Below are 19,045 nucleotides of genomic sequence, written 5' to 3'. Positions count from 1 at the left end.
GTAGGTATGTTCTGTATTCTTGAAAGGAAATCGCCTATTTCATTGTACCTTCACTAATTAGGTTTTGTAATATTTCTAAATGTTCAAAGTGAGATGAGTAAATGTTACGCAAATTGTGTATTGAAGTAAAAATTTCTAGTATATTTTTCCCCTAATTTCTTATTTAATTGTAAGAAAAGTCGTTAAAACTCTTAGGAAGCAAAGAGTAAATTCATGTGATGAATTTTTCAAGTTCAAAATCAAATAATAAATTTGTTGTTAACTAGTATATTTTAGGAAAACCATTAGTAAGTCCAGTGAAGCAGAGCCAAACTGTAGATGATTTTGATCCTAATTCGCAAGATAGTGGATATGGTGCAAGTGGACCAGAAAAAGAAGAAACTCAACATGGATTTAGGTACTTTGCTTTTCTTTTTCACTATTTTGCATGTGTTATTCATTTTATATATATATTATCTTCACCGTTCTGGTGTTTTGGTAGAGACGTGCATATTAAAAACTATTTTGAGATGGTGATCACTTAACAGGTTTCTTGCATCCATTTTTGAGTAGCAGTGAAAAATAACCTGTAAATGTTGGTAACTTTAAACAATAAAAATTGGAAATATAGTAAGTTTTGTTGCGAATTTTAATTATTTTGATTTTATTAAGATCTGGAAAATACGTGAAAAAGTAAAAAAGAATAGGTGAAATCACGTTTCATACCTATTTATTACCTTCCTTTAAGGAAAATAAATGAATCATAAGTATTCTGCCATCGCTTGGCGGGAACTTACCTCAAATTTAGAAGCTTAACACACTTCTTCCTTGTGTAGTGGAAACATGGTGTTCATGCATTTCCTCGAGGTTCTTCCATTTATTTCCAATAGTATCAATTCACCAATTCTCACACAATCATTTGCATGAATTTATCATTTGGCTCCTTTAGCATATACGAATTAATTTCATTTTTTTAGATTTGCTGAACCATTTGGAGTTGCACCAAGAAGACATTTAATTGAACCGTCTCCAAAGAAAGAATATTCTCCAGTTGTTCCATCAGTATTCGTGACGTCACCAAAATCTGACAGTAATAGCCACAAATCGTTATTTCGCAGTTTCTCATCTGGCAGTGAATCTCTTGATGATGGATTTTTGGACGCTTTTGACATAGAGAAACTCGTAAGTATTTTAAAATATAGTAGCTCTTCATGTAGTTGATAGACCTCTGTTATACGTTTCCGATTTCGTGTATTTAGCATAGTGACTTTTCATTGTATTTTTGTAATATTTGCAGTACCATTAAATAAAAGTAAAATGGGATGTTCTTACCCCTTTTCATAACCCTACAATGCATGATTTTTTTCCGTAAAAAAATAGTTTTGTAAGAGAAAAAAATAAGTAACGGAAGTACCGGTAGGCTTAATAGTGCCATCTATGCGGAAACTATGGAATTACAACTACCTTCGAACGTTCCCAATCGGGTTCAACATGCATTAGCAACTACATACCGTTATGTGGGAAAGCACATATTATTTGCCACTATGACCCATATTTGTCTCACTATGCATTGTAGGGTTAATTAACGTTCAACATAATCTTGTATTAATCCAGATCCTACTGAACCGGATAACCCGCGTATTAGTATGGGCTGTTGTGAACTAAATGTTCGAAACAGAAGTACTTGCATAACATACTTTTATACTCAACCGTCCGGTGTGTTAAGTTGTTTGCAATTTCCTTGATACTTATATACCCACTGTGAAGTTTAGTACTTTTTGTCACATTTCAAATCTATATGAAAATGGCAAAAATGATATGCCACTTTTGACTATTTTCTGACTCTTCGCTCCGGTAGTTAATCACACTGACACACATATGATAAAAAAAAAACAGTTGATACTTGCTTTATATATATATATATATATTTCATTTTCACTAGTGCTGAAAGTATTTTAACTCATAAGGTTGTAATTTGCTTTTCTGTGCAGATGTGCATGTCATGTTTTGCCATTCTCATACAGAAATATATTTTGCTTAATCTGAACTTTAATTTATACAAATTTGTGTAATCTTCAGTTGGTCTCAATAAGTGGTGCTATTCTAATTTTTTAATAACCGGTTCTCTAATATATATATATAATATGTATCTATATACTTTCGAGTTCTCGTTTGGAGACGCGAATTGCATTATGTGGCAACTTCGCAGATAAAGAACCACAAAGATCTACCAATCTATCAAATAGTTACATTGATTCCACATGGAAGTTAAAGTTGACAGTAGTATAACCGCTTTCCGTGATCTGTCCTCCGTTGTCCTGCCGATGAGTATTTGCCGGAGATCTGGACTTACCTGGGTAAGACGTTGAAGGACATCTCCAAAAAGAGATTACAGAATCGTTCCCAAATTGCCCGCCGGTCTCAATAATGAGATGAGCATTAGACACCGAAAGGTTCGGATGTCTCGTCTCGAAAACCTCACGGACGATCAGACGGTCATTCAGACCACAACGCACACAAATACTATCCATACATACAACAAAAACACACTGGATTAAACGATACTACGCTTATTTATTAAAATACTATTTAAAAAAATAAAGAAACAATCACAACACTTAACACCGAATATGTATAATTATTTTCATTAAAGAAATCGCACTTTGCTTTTTCACTACACTATAGCCCTTGATCACTTTTATATATCGGTATAAAAGATTATGATTATGATTCCACTAGATACTTTCCTCACACCATTAATGCATTAATGCACTCGGGGATTAGCACTGGGAAAATGTCGCCAGCATAATACCACGAAGTAGTATGGTTGCTGCTCCAAAAAATCCTTAGGAGTCGATATCAGCCTTCAGCAAAAATATGTAGTCTCCAAAGTGGTATGATAATGTTGGAGGGCGCGTTTATAACTAGTACGCACAAGGTGTGTGAACCTGGAACTTCACTGATTGGGGCTAGCCATAACTAAGTCCTTAACTGGCTAATAACGTACACCCCTTAGCACAAATTATACTTGATGCCTGACGCAACATGCGTGGTTGCTACCTCGAAACGTGGAGTAACATTCCTCGAACTCAGAGGTTCGAGATACGAGCTGCACTGTTGGCAGTTCATTCTCAAAAGCACTCAGGTTAAATCACCTGTATGTACTACCATGAGCAAAATAAATGACGCGTCTCTTTATTTTGAAGTTTTTTGAAAATATCTCCGTTTTCTTTATATGTTCGAAATTTCGGAAGGTTTCCCCAGCAGGACAGGTTAATAACAAACCCGTTTTTAATATTTGTGTTAGATATTAGCTTAAAATAAAGAAATTAGAAGCAAAAAACATTAAATCGACAGAAATCTCAAGAATTACCAACTCTGCTAAAGTGGGAAATTTTCAAGAACACGAGGGAATTCTGCATTTCAACACGAAGCAACGACATCTATGTCATTGAGAGAAATGTGGATTAAATTTACAAACTAAACTTTTAACGAATATTTCTAGTATGTCTTATTATATGCATTATCTGCAAACTCCAAATATATGAATATATGCTAAGTATTAACATAAAGATAGAGCAAATAGTGGAAATTATCTATGGAAAAGGACGAATTGGTAGGACGATCGTAATGAAATATCGTCTTTACTGGAACAGGCTCAGTTCACGTAAAAAAACAAATAGCTCAGTTGGTTAAAGCAACGAGTCTGTATGCTGAAGGTAGCGGGTTCGATCCCGTGGAAGTGCCGTTATCAATTTTATCACTACACTACGGTTATTTTTTTTTTATTTGGGAAAGAATCAAATTGTAACGTATGTGTAAAACTCATGACGATACCAAAAAAAGAAAAAAATGCTGTTGTCGCACTTGCATTAGCGTCCCTAATTTTGTTTGCAAACAGTTTCGTAATTATTTCCCCTGTGCTCACTGCTCACCATATGCTCGCTGGCGCATAACGAATGTTTCCCAGTAAATGTTAATTCTAATTTGGAGAATTTTATAAAGTTTCACAATATTTCTCACTAGATAGTCTTCTATCTACGTGTTTGGATATTTTGATAACAGATTTCCCTATTAAATGTTTAATTTTCCCTAGATGTTTAATTACGGAAAAGTTTTACAATGTATTTGTATTGAATTGAAATTGTTTTGAATTTACTACATAAGGTAAGTAGACCGAAGGAGGAGAACTCAAGTAATTGATATTCTACGTAAAAGCAACCTATTGTAGAATGATGATGCTTCTTACCTTCAGCACATAATCTTTACGTTAGAGAGTCAGACAGAGAAAAATCCTGGTTTTTCCTCCTCTATGACCACCCATCTTAAACCTCTACATATCATTGTTCGTCTCACAAAATTTCGGTGCTCCAAAAACATTCAAATAATAATAATAATAATAATAATAATAATAATAATAATAATAATAATAATCCTGAATATGCCATCCTTACATAATGTAGGATATCTTAGTTTCCTAGTTTAAATCTTAAATATCTTAGTTTAAAATGCTTTCTTTAGTACTTATTTGAGCAACCATGTAGGAGGGGGTACGACTTTTTATTTTGCCCCTCTCATTTCAGTAGCCTTCCAACAGAAAGTAATTTTTGATAAGCAGGACAGACAAAATGAATAAGAAATATATTTACAGCATCCTCTCCCCTTTCATGATTGGAATATCACGTAATATTTTTTATTCTACGAAAGATGGTCCTGTGCGGTTAGGGGTAGGTAACTAAAAAAATACCTAATATATAGCGCCCCTTGATTGTAATATTACCGCTTCTTTATTTGTACGAGGGAGCCCCTACACAATCAAGGGTGACAAAAAGAATAGGAAGAGTGTCTATTGATTCCAGTAGTGAATCCAGCACGAACTCTTGGGGGAGGGGAGGGGAAGTGAAACATTCTTTTGATGATGTGAAACTGTCACAAATTACCAGTTAACTAAACTAAACAATAGTGGGGGGAACTGGAACCCAGTCAGTTTAAATTGATGTAAAAGTTTAATTTTTGGATTCATATTAAAGTTTTGGTTTCAAATGAGAATTTCAGTCCAAGTGGTCAATGATCAAATCTCGTGGGGCTCTTCAGTGTATGCTAATACGGCCCCCTTATGAGAAAAGGTAAAATTATTAACATGTTTATAACTTTCGAATTTTTCGTCTATTTTAAAGAAATATTTTGCTTTGTATTAAAGTGTTGGTTCCAAATGACAAACTCAGTCCGAGTGGACAATGATCAAATCTCCGGGGGGTCTTCAATATAGGGGGCTACGGCTCCCTTATGGGAAAAGGCAAAAATATGAAAATGCTTATAACTTCCGAATTTTCCGTCTATTTTAAAGAAATTATTGGCTTCATATTAAAGTCTTGGCTTCAAATGACAATTTCAGTCCGTGTGGACAATGATCAAATCTCGGAGGGCTCTTCGGTGTAGGGGTTTCGGCTTCTTTATGGGACAAGATTCACGTAGTTGATATTGCAAAATTGTTTTGTATATATAAGTGGAAACTTGCACCATTTGGTTAATTTTACCTCTTATGTTTTGCAGATTCATATTCCAAGCAATAGTTACTTCGCAGAGCTAAAAGAAGGCACTTACTAGTTTCATTAAAATGAAATGTCTTTTATGAGAGGAGCAGACGAACGAACAGGCACCCAAACGTTGGTTGAGTCGTACGGTTGAAACTCGTTAAGCTCGCTTCAATTATTATTATTATTATTATTATTATTAATAATAATAATAATAATAATAATAATAATAATAATAATAAAGCATTGCAGGGACCTTTGGTGCAGGGGGTCCGTGGCTCGATTCCACTTCGTGCCAAGTGAAATTTGAGGTGGACAAATACCGTGTGCATGGGTATGTGTTTTCTTGAGATTTTCCATTTTCCTCCCACTTTCTTCATTTCACCATTTCATTCATCATCATTCTCCCTTAGCGTAGGTGCATAATCGTCCAACGTTAAACTAGATATTGCAATTTCAATAATAATAATAAAAATTAATTCAACTGAAAGGACTGTAATTTATGTGGACAGCAATTATCATAAATATGCAACCATTATAAAAACAATGCTTTGAGTAGAAAGATAATCCTTCCCAAGTGTTAACGAATGCGCACGAGATAAGACATGTCTCGAGAAAGAGACAAGACGCGCTTTGTGACATCCAAGATAATACGAGGCAAATGTTTTGGACACGAGATAGCTTGTAAAATGTCTCGTCTTGTCTGGAATGTCTCGAAAACAAAAGTCTAAGTTTTAAAATTATTTTTCAAGATCTATTCTCTCAGAAGTAGTTCTCTGCCTAAAAATTAATAACGACATTTGTGATTTAAAAAAAGATAAACAATGCCTAAAGTTAATAGTTAACTTTTCGAAAAGAAGCTTCATTAAGGGTGAACCTGAAAGATGTCCACAAACTTCGGGAGGTGATTCGTGACATCAAAAGGAGACAAATGGTCCTCTTGCAGTTTTCGAATTCAGCTTCGTTGTCGAGATACAGGGTTGCCAACTGGTCGTGTTTGAGAAACTCACTGGGAATAAATTCAAGTCCAAGAATAAACTACTACTCATATATTTTTCAGGTCAATTGACTTATACCATGTTGTAAGGTCAAATATTTATTTATGAAGTGTGTACAAAATTCGCCAGGGTCTTTTCTGAGAAAATCGTCGAGAAAAAGTCACCTCCAAGAATAAACTACCCCTCGTAAATTTTTCTAAGAGAAATATCTGATACTGCAATATAGGGTTGTTAATTAAATATTGATTAATGAAAAATAAACAAAATTGTTAAAACCATTTTCGAGAAAATAGCGTTTTTCGATTTTCGGCTGTTTGTAAACCACACTTATTTTAGGTGGTAGGAAAAAATGGAAAAGCTCCTGTAAGAATACTAAGTAAACCCTAAGTTTAAAATTTGGTGTAGATAAGTTGAACGGTATGGCCTCTAGGCGAGTGCATATAAAAGTGTGCCGAACGGACGGACCGGAAGGACGGGTGTCGAAAAGTCACATTTTCGGTATGTAGACGCCATGAAACATGTAAATCCGTTGAAATCTGAATTTGATATTATTTTCACAATCACTATATTTTCTTCTCTCTTTTGTCGCTCGAAAAAGAAAAGCCTGAGTTTACCACAAAAAGCTAGGGAGTTTCTCAAAAAATATTCAATTACAGGGCCACCGCACTAAACTTTTTCAATTCAATTTCTTAACTGTGTTAGGCCGCAGTTGTTACTGAAGTGTGTATTTGGATAATACGAATAAAATTATCGTATTATTCAAATACATCGAATGTCAGATTATCGAATAAAAAACTTCGATTGAAGAAAATCCATACTACAAAACTAACTCACACTTTGAGCACATTTTCATTAGACATATAATAGACCAATTAATGCAATCATTGTTTATGAAATATGAAAAAAATCAAAAGAACACGTCAGGAGTAACCTACCTCTTGTGAATTGTTTCGAACAATGAGTTAAGATATACTTTTGGTTATTAATGAAATATTTATTTGCGAAATTTGAACAAAATCGCCTGTCGTTCGAGAAAATTGTCGGGGAAAAAACCTTGACCTCAAAAATAAACTATCCGTTGTAATTGTTTTTCATAGAAATGACTTATACTAAAATATAGGGTTATTAATAAAATACTTATTTATGAATTATCAATAAAATTGTCCGAGTAATTTTTGAGAAAATCGTGAGGGAAAAATAACTCCCCGAATAAACTATCTCTTGAGGATTCTTTCAGGGTAAGCGAGTTATTCCATATTACTAGGTTTTTAATGAAATATTTATTTCTGAGTACGAACAAAATTGCTTGACTCATTTTTGAGAAAACCGTGGAGGAAAAACACCCCCAAGAGTAAACTACCCCTCGCATATTTTTTCAGGACAAACGAGTTTTGCCATATTGTTCGGTTATTAACGAAATATTTATTTTTGAAATATGAATAAACTCTTTTGAGTAGTTTTTGAGAAAATCGCCCAGACAACACTCCACCAAGAATAAACTACCCCTCGCATTTTTTTTAGGACAAACGAGTTATGCCATATTGATAAGTTATTAATGAAATCTTTATTTATGAAATATGAACGAAAACATTTGAGTCCATTTTGAGAAAATCACTGAGAAAAAACTCACCCCCTTAGTATAAACTACCCCTTGTAGATTTTTCTCAGATAAATGCCTTATACCACAAAATAGGGTTGCTAATTAAATATTGATTTATAAAAAAAGAAAGAAAACAAGATCGTTAGAGCCAGTTATGAGAAAATATCTTTTTTTTTTTATTTTCATCGTACAGGAAACTACCCTTGTTTTGGGAGTAGGAGGGAAAGAAAAAAAAACTATAGGAAATACTATGAAAATCTTAAACTAAAATTTGGTGCAGATAAGTTGAACATACCGTAAATTTTTCAACTAATTTACGGTATGTTCAAGTATGGCTTCTAGGCGAGGTATGGCTTCAGGTATGGCTTCTAGGCGAGTGCACAGAAAAGTGTAGCGAACGGACGGACGAACTGATGGACATGTATCGAAAAATAACTTTTTCGGTGTTAGGGGCTATAATACGTGTAAATTCGTTGAAATCTCAAATTTGACTTTTTTTTTCGAACACCATACTTTCTTCTCTCATTTGTTACTTCAAAGTAAAAGGAACTCAGAACTACAGATAAAAGACACCTACTTTTATACATAGACATTTATTGATTTAAAACTGTTTTAGTTTGTGTCATTTCACTTCCAATTGAAAGGTTTTACAATGATTAACGGCATACCAATGACGAGACGAAAGTTTTCAGGAAGTAAATGCATTCAGAAGTCTAGACTGCATTACAGCCTGTTTTTATTTCTGCAATTGTTAACAGCTGTAATTTCGTCCAAACGCTACATGAAATAATTTTTGGTTGACGTCATTGTATTACTATTTTAGTATTGTTCTCTTCAGACTTGGTTGAAGTTTTGTCTTAACGGTTATACATTTTTTCTTTCTTATTTCATCGTTACACATAAGAACAAAATGTTATGGTGAGTGGATAGATTCGAACCTACGAACATTGAGTTTATATTCTTCCAACACTTTACCAATGGACCAAGCTTTGTCTTCACGTTAACGCCCGGTTACAGGGTTTACTACGATTTAAATAAAATGGCTGGCTGTTAGAATTCCCTGCTCACATATTTCGATAAATAATTTTCATTGCTTCGTAGAGCAATGTTTAGATACACATTTTAGGAGAGTGAATTTTGGTGTATATAATAATTTCATGCCAGGTAAAAGCTAGATAAGTTTTGATAAAATGTTTCATATGTAGTTCTCAATAATAAGCGTGCTGTTCGGAGTGAAGTTCCAAGGTTCAGCATTGCCTAGCAGTTTTTGCTATTAATATCCCTTCTAACAATATTGGCAGTGGACAAAGTTAGCCCGTGTTGAAGCTTTTTGCTCCTAATTTAGTTATTTTACTTATTTAAGGAATATATTGAAAATTGTCAGCAGGCACGTATGCAGTAATTTATTTCGGGAGAAGTCCGACTTCAATATTAGGATAAATTATAATAAAATTTAAAAGATAACCCTTAAATTTAGGCTAAATTTACAGATAAGTTGGGATTTCAGAGGGGAGTCCGGACCACCTGGACCCACCCCTAAATGCGTCCTTGTTTGTCAGTAACGTTTCCTCATTTTGAAACCCTCAAAAACTTCGGATATATAAAGGAAAACGAGTTATTTTCGATAAAATATCACTTCAGAAGACGCGACAGTTTTATTGCACATGGTGGTATCCCAAGTTCACAAGGGCAAGAATTCATTAATTTTGATTCTCTGTCATTGTGCTCTATCGAAAGGTTAGGTTTGTAACATATTACTCCTACGAACAAGCATGACTGGCAGATAGGAATACTGAACACAACTCCAGAGAAATGCATGCTGAACTTACGTTTATAGCTACGCTTTGGTAATTTGCCCTCAAGGTCAATCGAGTGGTAATTCAGTTCCGTCCCTGTTCTTAAGCCATGTTCGTATTACTTCGAACAGTTTTGATAATGAAAAGCATGCCTCTTAATATAACAGACTTCTTTCGCGTAAGAAATCGAAACTCAGTTGGTCAGAGCAACTAGTCTGTAAGAATTAGGTTGTTAGTTAGTTAGGAGCCCAGTACGAGTAAGGGTTTTTATTACTATTGTTTTTATCTTTTTTATGTGAGGAAAAATCAAATTGTGACATCGCGATATCAAATGTATTTGATTAGGTAGCTTTGTCTTAGCTAAACTTTAAACATCAGTAACCGTCGAAATTATTTCACCAACTGATCACTTACTGAACATTTCAAACACGTCAAACCAGTGGCATAACATGAAGGTTAACCTCTCCTCCGCAGTCCTTAGTTATGCGTCCGTACTTTCAAGGGCGGACTAAGGGCCGGGCGACTGCCCGGGGCGCCAGAGAAAGAGGGGCACTAAAACGAGCCTCAAAAAGTAAATTTTATAATGTGCTTTCTACTGACGTTTTTGGTTTATATTCTTGTAAAGTAGTGGCAATTATATGATCTTTTTCCATTTCACTATGGAAGAAGAGAGTTTCATAGTACTAAGGGGGCTGTATCGAAAAATTGAGAGATGGCATGTAGAATAAAGAGTGCCGGCAATTAAGTATTGTTTGTTTGTTTGCTTGAGTTTAGCGTTCCACGCTTTTGCCTTAATGGGCAAGGGAGATGTGGATACTAATTATAGTGGAATCCGAACCACTTTTATCGTTCAACAGTAATCCACCGGGAATTGGACCCGGTACCACAGAAGGCAGGCGTGCTAGCCACTAGACCAGGGGGGTTGGGGTGGAGTTGGTATTGTTTATAGCGGGCCATATTCTTTGTGAACTTTTCCTAGGTAATGGATTTCTTTTTGAAAATGGGTTTAAAACAGGGGCGTCATTTAGGGAGGGCAGGGAGGGGCATTTGCCCCCCGTGAGTTTGAGATGTATATAGATTTTATCATTAGAATAGTAGTAAATCAGTGAAAAATGCGAAATTTTACTTATATGAAGAGGTCTTGCCCCCCAAGCAAAATCTGAAATGACGCTCCTGGTTTAAACTATTAAAAACACTATGAGAAAATGTAAAATATAGGCTACTACTAGGGGAAGGGCGCCAAAAAGTCACTTTGCCCGTGTGAAAATTTGGCCTGCTCCGCCCCTGCGTACTTTCTGTATATTTTTTGGCCTTGCAGCTTGTGCGGTCCCCACGCCACATTGTTGCGGGGGCGCTATTTACGCCTACCCTTCGAACGTAATTCAATAACTGTTTAAGAAATTCTACCATCAGCGTGAAAACGGGAATATATTTTTCTAATAGTCCCATAGAACTTTCACTCAGAATGCCAGATGCAATTTTTCAGAGTGGGCTCTGGCTAAGTAGAAGGAAGATCTGTTTCCTAAGTAAGTTCCTTTCAGAAAGTTTGCTATTTCTTTAACAGTGATGTAAATAAATATACTTATCGTTATTAGCTCGACACCAAACCATCCTGGACAAATCCCTCTAGAACAATGATCAGCAGTAGCGTAGCGTTTACTTTCGCAACGGGTAGACAGCATAGGCGCACCCACGGGGTGGGGGGAAGGAGTCAACCAAGTTCCGACATTCCCAAAACTTCTTAAGTCAATATACTTTTTTTCACTTTCTTAATAAAACTATACTTATTTTTTAGCAAATAACTGATTGATGTAGCGTGAAAATTTGATCTTACATATCATCTGTACTATTTCTCTTATAAAAACAATGTAGTTTCATAATTTTTTTTCTGAAAATATAGATGAAAGTACTTTACAATTACTTGTCTTGTCGAGTACAGAATAATATCCGTTCAATACTACATAGACGTAGTGGTTTGGATCCCCCCAAACCCTGGATCCCTCCAGTTAGAAATTGTCTGCTGGGGCAGACCTTTTTTGGTCAGTCTCGGTCCTGTGGAACACTTTCTAGACAAATGTTGAGTAGGCTATATGTGGCATTTTATTTTATTATTATTATTATTATTATTATTATTATTATTATTATTATTATTATTATTATTATTATTATTATTATTATTGTCAAAAAGTTGGAGGCAATGGCCCCATGTTCCCATAAGTCCGCCCATGCCGTCAGCCCTCCCAACAAAAAATTTGGTGCGTGCCTGGTAGATATTATTATTTCTTCTCGAGTTCGGAACCAACATTAAGTTGTAGGGCCATGTCTCATACAGCTTCGCTGTTGTAAAGGAATATGAAACTCCTGACCAAATTTCGCTACAAACTGATTTTTGCGAGGTTGCACTACTGTATATAACATATGGAGACTTAATTTTCATCAACAAAACCCTTAACGATTAAATCAAACAAGCATACCAATATTAATTCATTCTGAAGAATCTTAGTGTACAGATTGGATACGTTAAATTGAATTAATAATTTACTTCCTATGTATGATCTTACTTGCTTAGCCTTTGCAAAGTGTGATCTCTGATTCAAAAAGTAAGCTCAGAAATTGGCTATTTTTTAAAAACTTTATACTAATTTTCATTCGGCAGCTTAACATGCCATTTAACAACAACTGGTGCAATAAATCTATATCTAATCATTTAGTTTGCACATAATACAAAATTAACACACACATCCAAATTCACATAAAGTTAGCTAACAATTTTAAATGCAACAACAGAATAGCATACTATAAAACATCTTGCGCTCGCTTTTGCCTTTCGCAGTGTTGATACACTGATATTGCGATTAATCAGAAGCCGAAGCTAGATCATGGAAGATTTATATGAATTACTGGTATTCATAAAAATTTCAGCAATTGTTCCGGTAGTTATTAATTTAGTTTTCTTTTTCTATTTCTTGAAATTTTCTTTGAAATATGATTGAATATCTAAAAAGAAGAGTAAAAAGTGTGTTGGATTTATAATAGTATAATTGCGCTGAGTGTGGTATCACTGCAGCTGAAACATGTCTCATTGCCAGGTTCTTTCAGCGAGCGAGAATCCCACACAGCCACATGCGCGCGCCACTTTCAAGTAGGAGCTCCACTGACTTGTTCGGTTGCGTTGAGACAGATTTCTTGATGTCTCTCTGGCGTTTTTGACGGAGACAGAACTTTAATTCCCCAGTTTTGAAAAATAAAATTATTTACAAATTAGGTCCTACCACTATTGTTATTAGCCAAGCTATCACGGACCCTATTGTTTCTATATTTTTCTACAACATGAAATGTATATTGCTTCTTATTAATTAAGAATTTCTAAAACTATGTTCTTTTAATTTGAAAGGGTAGACACTGTCTCAGTGTCTCATAGCACACTACGCTACTGATGATCAGCAAAAGTTATTCTGCATAATTTTATAAGCGACTCAAGGGTGAAACACTTGTTAACGAAAGCAATGTTGTGTATATAATGCCTTGTTTCTGACAAAATATAAAGTATTTTGTAATCTTTAGACACTTTTCCTATTCTTTTTGTCACCCTTGGTTGTGTAAGGAAGCCTCGAACAAATAAAGAAGAGGTAATATTACAGATAAGGGGCGCTATAAATATATTATGTATTTCTTTTGTTACCTAACCATAACGGCCTAGGGTCGTCTTCAGTAGAATAAAAATGCTACGTGATATTACATTCACGAAGGAGGAAAGGATGCTCTAAATATATTTCTTATTCATTTTGTCTGCCCTGCTTCTCAGAAATTATATACCTTCTGTTGGAGGGTGCTGAAAAGAGAGGAGGGGAAATAAAACGTCGTGCCCCCTCATACATTTTAAATTTTGTGACGTGGTTGCTCAAATTATTACTAAAGAAAGCACTCTAACTAAGATGTGTAAAGTTACAACATTATGTAAGGGTGGCATATTCATTAATAATAATAATAATAATAATAATAATAATAATAATAATAATAATAAATATGAATGTCTTTGGAGAGCCGAAATTATGTGAGACGAACAATGATATGTAGAGGTTTAAGATGGGTGGTCATAGAGGAGGAAAAACCAGGATTTTTCTCTGTCTGACTCTCTAACGTTAAGATTATGTGCTGAAGGTAAGAAGCATCATCATTCTACAATAGGTTGCTTTTACGTAGAATATCTATTACTTGAGCTCCCCTCCTTCGGGCAACTTTGCTTATGTAGTAAATTCAAAACAATTTCAATTTAAGACAAATATTTATAGAGAAAATTAAACATTTAATAGGGAAATCTGTTATCAAAATATCCAAACACGTAGATAGAAGACTATGTAGTGAGAAACATTGTGAAACTATAAAATTCTTCAAATTAGAATTAACATTTACTGGAAAACATTCGTTATGCATCAGTGAGCACAGGGAAAATAATTACGAATCTGTTTGCAAACAAAAATTAGAGACACTAATGCAAATGCGACGATATTTTCTCTTTTTTTTTTGTATCGTCATGAGTTTTACACATATGTTACAATTTGATTCTTTCCCAAATAAAAAATAAATAAAATAACCTTAGTGATAAAAATGACAACAGTACTTCCACGGGATTCGAACCGTCTACCTTCGGTATACAAACTCGTTGCTTTACCTAACTGAGCTATTTGCTCTCTTACGTAAACTGAACCTGTTCTACAGTAAAGTCGATTTTTCATTACGATTGGGCTAACAATTCGTCTTTTTGCATAGGTAATTTCCACTATTTGCACTATCTATACGTTAATACTTAGCATAGATTCATATATTTGGAGTTCGCTGATAATGCATATAATAAGACATACTAGAAATATTTCGTTAAAATTTTCGTTTGTAGATCTAATCCACGCTTCTCTCAATGACATAGATGTCGCTGCTTCGTGTTGAACTGCAGAATTCCCTCGCGTTCTTGAAAATTTCCCACTTTAGCAGAGTTGGTAATTCTCGAGATTTCTGTCGATTTAATGTTTTTTGCTTCTAATTTCTTTATTTTAAGCTAATATCTAACACAAATATTAAAAACGGGTTTGTTATTAACCTGTCCTGCTGGGGAAACCTCCCGAAATTTCGAACATATAAAGAAAACGGAGATATTTTCAAAAAACTTCAAAATAAAGAGACGCGTCATTTATTTTGCTCATGGTAGTACATGTAAATAGAATATAGATAAAATGAACATTAATTTTAGTCCACTGGCCACGATGCACGAGACATTGCGATAACTGGGGTCTGGGAACGTTTATATAACGAACCGGTAAAGCGATGAGGCTGGCGTCGTTCTGACGTTCGAACATCTGGTCAGCTAGTATATCCATAAATAATTGGAAGATACATTACTCTTTACATATTAATAAGTCGCTCACTAGAATGTTCTCACCACAAAGTAACGTTTTAGATGTATATAAGAATAAACGATGAAGACTCCTTTGTCCTGTTGCGTGGGGAGAAAAACAGTTCCCATCGAAAAAAGAACTTATTTACGTTGCAGGATAAAGTATAAATCGAAAAATAATCACTATCTTTACGAAATATAGAGCGCATCCACAAAAAATACTTCTATAACCTGGTGAGAGTTATAGTAGCACCACTTACTAGCATAAACATCGACATGACTACTTAATGGACTCTTAGAACAATGCTAATGGTTCCAAGTTAAACTACGACGTTGCCACAAAGTGAAATTTTGATTTCCTATAGCTGAGGGAGGCACTGAAGGGTATGCCATTATATAGCATTTTTGCTTTATTTTGACCTGAAGAATAGCGCTCTGTGGGCGCCATTTTTAGAATACCCGTTATACATATATAATCTGGGAGAGATAGCAGATGGATAGGCAGATAGATAGATATAATTATGTTAGGAAACAAACAATGCAAGGTAGAAACAAAAGTTCTTACGTTCTACAAGGCAACGAAAATTTTAACACCTTGGGTCGAACTAAAAACTGTATTTTGTACCGTCACGTTCAAACAAAACCAACTTTAGGAGGGAAAACATATGAGAGAATATACAATAGTGCATTTTGTTAGTTTGAGTTAGTCAAGCTTTACCAAAAGCAGTCTTTTGCTACCTGAAGATTTCAAACGTTTATTCTCACCAATACAGATATGGAGCACTCAAAAGAATTAACAATTAAGACCTGGAAATCTGGAAAATTCTTTATCAGTAGCTTAAGATAAATATCTTGGCCCCCGCTCATTCAAATTTCTGTCTGCCCATTGAATTGAAATAATTCGAAGTTGCTTGTTTCCACAACAATGCAAGCGAGCAGGAGAAGTACAGAGGTGTTTTCACAAATGGCATCTCCCGTAACTCCTACTTTCTTGACCGGTGAGTACCAGAGTCGATATGGGTATGTAGAGAACCAGAAGGCTCTGTGGGTTACGAATACATTGGTCTCGATGTCGCAAAGTGAGGTGTGTTCGAACAGGAATCGAAAAACCGATCGTCGGCCCCGACAGTGTTGTAGTCACTTCTCGGGTCACCGTGCGCTATTGGAGAGGCTTTCGGAAGAGATACATGGTTCTATCCTCATTTTCTGACTCTGCTGCGTAATTCTATGCCACACATTACCCATGAAACTACAGAGATCCAGCTGGATCCTCATAAGAAGTGACGAGAACCGGCCCAAAAGCACGGGTTGTTTACATGTGGGGGCGCGTATTTCCGGTCACCAACGGGCCCCCGGGCAATGTGGGTATGGGGAGAACGTGCAAACACGCTAGTTTCCGAATATGCAAACCCCGATGACTCGTTTTAAGTTACTCCTGTGCCACGGCCCAAAACAACCAGACACTGTTGATCATTCCCGGCTATTTCGACCCATGCGTCAGGTGAGCTTTGTGTGTGTATCAGGAAATAAATTGAACTGTGCCTCCCTCATAACACATTTCTCGCTACGGGCCTGCTGGGTATCCCAACCAAACCCAAAAATTAGTTTCGACTGAAACCAAACCAAGCTCAGCTGACACATGCCTCGAAATAGCAGAGAGCGATCAGCAGTATCTGGCCGTTTTGAGCTCTGGCACTGGAGCAAATTCAAATGCGACATCGGGGTTTCCAAATTCGGAAACAAGCATGTCTGTCCGTTCTCCCTATACCCACATTGCCGGAGGGACTCGTCGGTCACCGGAGATACGCTCCTCCACAAGTTAACATTCCGTACTTCTAATCTGGTTCTCGTCACTTCTTATGAGGATCCTGCTGCATCTGTATGGTTTCGTAGGTAGTGTGCGACATAGAATTACGCAGCAGAGTCAGGAGATGAGGATAGACCCAGAGATCTCCACGGAAAGTCTCTCTAGTGGCACATGGTGGCCCGAGAAGTAACTACTATACTGTCGGGACTGACGATCGGTTTTTCGACTCTTGTTCGAGCACACCTCACTTTGCGACATTGAAACCAACGTATTCGCGACCTACAGACCCTACCGGTTCTCTACATACCTATATGGACCCTGGTACTCACCGGTCAAGAAAGTAGGGAGTCAACAATGAACTAAGTGGAGATAATCTTTATTTGACTTCTTTCTTTCACTCTTGGTTAGGCCATACGTTATATGTACATGTGAGTGTTATGTCTGGGTAAAACAAATTGTTCTGCAAACTAGGAATATTTTAACAACTGGTTCTTGCGAACCGGTTGAATAGCACCACTGGTCTCAATAAATGTAGTTAGCATGCTGAGCAAGAAACAAAAATTAATGTTCATTAATTCGATAAGTAATACTTTGATACGAGGGTCACATTTTATTTCATTGTATTGGTTTTGACTTTTAAAAAATCTTAAATTTGTTTTGCGTTGTAATTATTTAAGTGTAAGCTTTAAATGCTAAAGTATATATTCTTGTATTTAAAGGATGAAGATACACAGCTTCCTTCAGGGATTTCAAGTTTGCTATCAGGACCAATTGTAAAACAACAAAATTCAACTGCAGATTCTTCAGCTTCAAAACCAGATGAACCTGTGAGTGGACCAAATGTAGGCTTAAGACGATGTTTTTCTCTCACAGAAAATGAAACTCCAGTGTCAAGTAGAGTAAGTATTTGGGATAATCATATTTTACCTCTCTATATTGTATTGTAGAATATTTTAGTGTTGAATTAAAACATTGCTGTGCTCTCTCTAGAGTTCCATCTGTAATTCAACTACTATATGAGAAATTAATTTGGGAACTTAAATTCGAGAAAGATGATTTCTAGCATTTGGCGGACGATTATATTAGGTTTTCATAGCACAGGTTATTGTAGGTATGAAGTACGTGTTGTATAGTTGCATTTTAGCTTTCCTAAGCACATTCTGATCTTCAATCAGAGTTTCACGTTTTAGTAAAATCTTTCTCCGTGCTGTAATCCTTTTTTTCATTCGATCATCTACCATCACTTCAGACACTCTGAAATTTTCTAGTATCTTCAATGGTTTTCCTTGTAGATCGTTTATATTGTTGGCATGATATCTTCTAATGGCAGAGCTTCTTTTCTTTTTTGGCTTATATGAAATCATAATCTCAGATATTCAATTGCGTTTGTACTACTTATTTTCTTGTGGGTACCAAGTTAAGGTACTTCTTAACATGAGTGGGCTGTGCGGTCTTAACTACAGCAGTTTCCTCCCTAGTGTTACATATTCCTGTATTGACTTCTGTCTGAGTAGTATGAGTAGAGAATTCATCCCGATTTGTGTAGCAGTTGCTACTTCTCTACTTTTTTCCTACTTCAATATGAAGCAAGCTGGCTGACCTACTCTTCGACTTCTTAGTATGTTTAGACACCCTAATGATTGTGAAAGCTGGTATCGGCAGGTCTAAGAAGAGAGCTTTAAAGGCTACCTTGCACTTTTAATCGGAATCTTACGCCCAAAAATCTTCACCAGTTCCTCATTCAGCGTGCTAGTATCGTGCTTTCTCATAGATGGTGCCCTAGAGATTAATTCCATAGAGATAGCAAACATTGTAAGCCGCAACTTTGCTTCTAGGCCTGACTCCGGGCACTGTTCTCTAATGTCTGTTAGTTTTCACCCCCGATTGGAGTAGAACCTGTAATCCCAATACCGAAACCTATAATGTTTAATTTACACTCTTG

At 35.8% G+C, this 19,045-nt stretch overlaps 1 protein-coding gene across 2 annotated transcripts in view; it reads left to right on the top strand.

Moving 5' to 3' along the window:
- The window catches only part of stg (string), a 169,053-nt gene that overhangs the window by 100,612 nt on the left and 49,396 nt on the right, over nt 1-19,045 (top strand). For both annotated transcript variants that reach the window (XM_081764949.1, XM_081764957.1), the window contains 3 exons: nt 267-397; nt 957-1,161; nt 17,823-18,002. In XM_081764949.1, the coding sequence (XP_081621075.1) occupies nt 267-397; nt 957-1,161; nt 17,823-18,002 (516 nt within the window). The remainder of the gene's footprint in view (nt 1-266; nt 398-956; nt 1,162-17,822; nt 18,003-19,045) is intronic.

Source organism: Thermobia domestica, chromosome 1 (genome assembly GCF_964235325.1).
Source record: "Thermobia domestica chromosome 1, izTheDome1.hap1.1, whole genome shotgun sequence".
NCBI classification, from domain to species: domain Eukaryota; kingdom Metazoa; phylum Arthropoda; class Insecta; order Zygentoma; family Lepismatidae; genus Thermobia; species Thermobia domestica.
The sequence above is the reverse complement of the archived record's forward strand: the minus strand, read 5'-3'. Positions and strand labels throughout refer to the sequence as shown.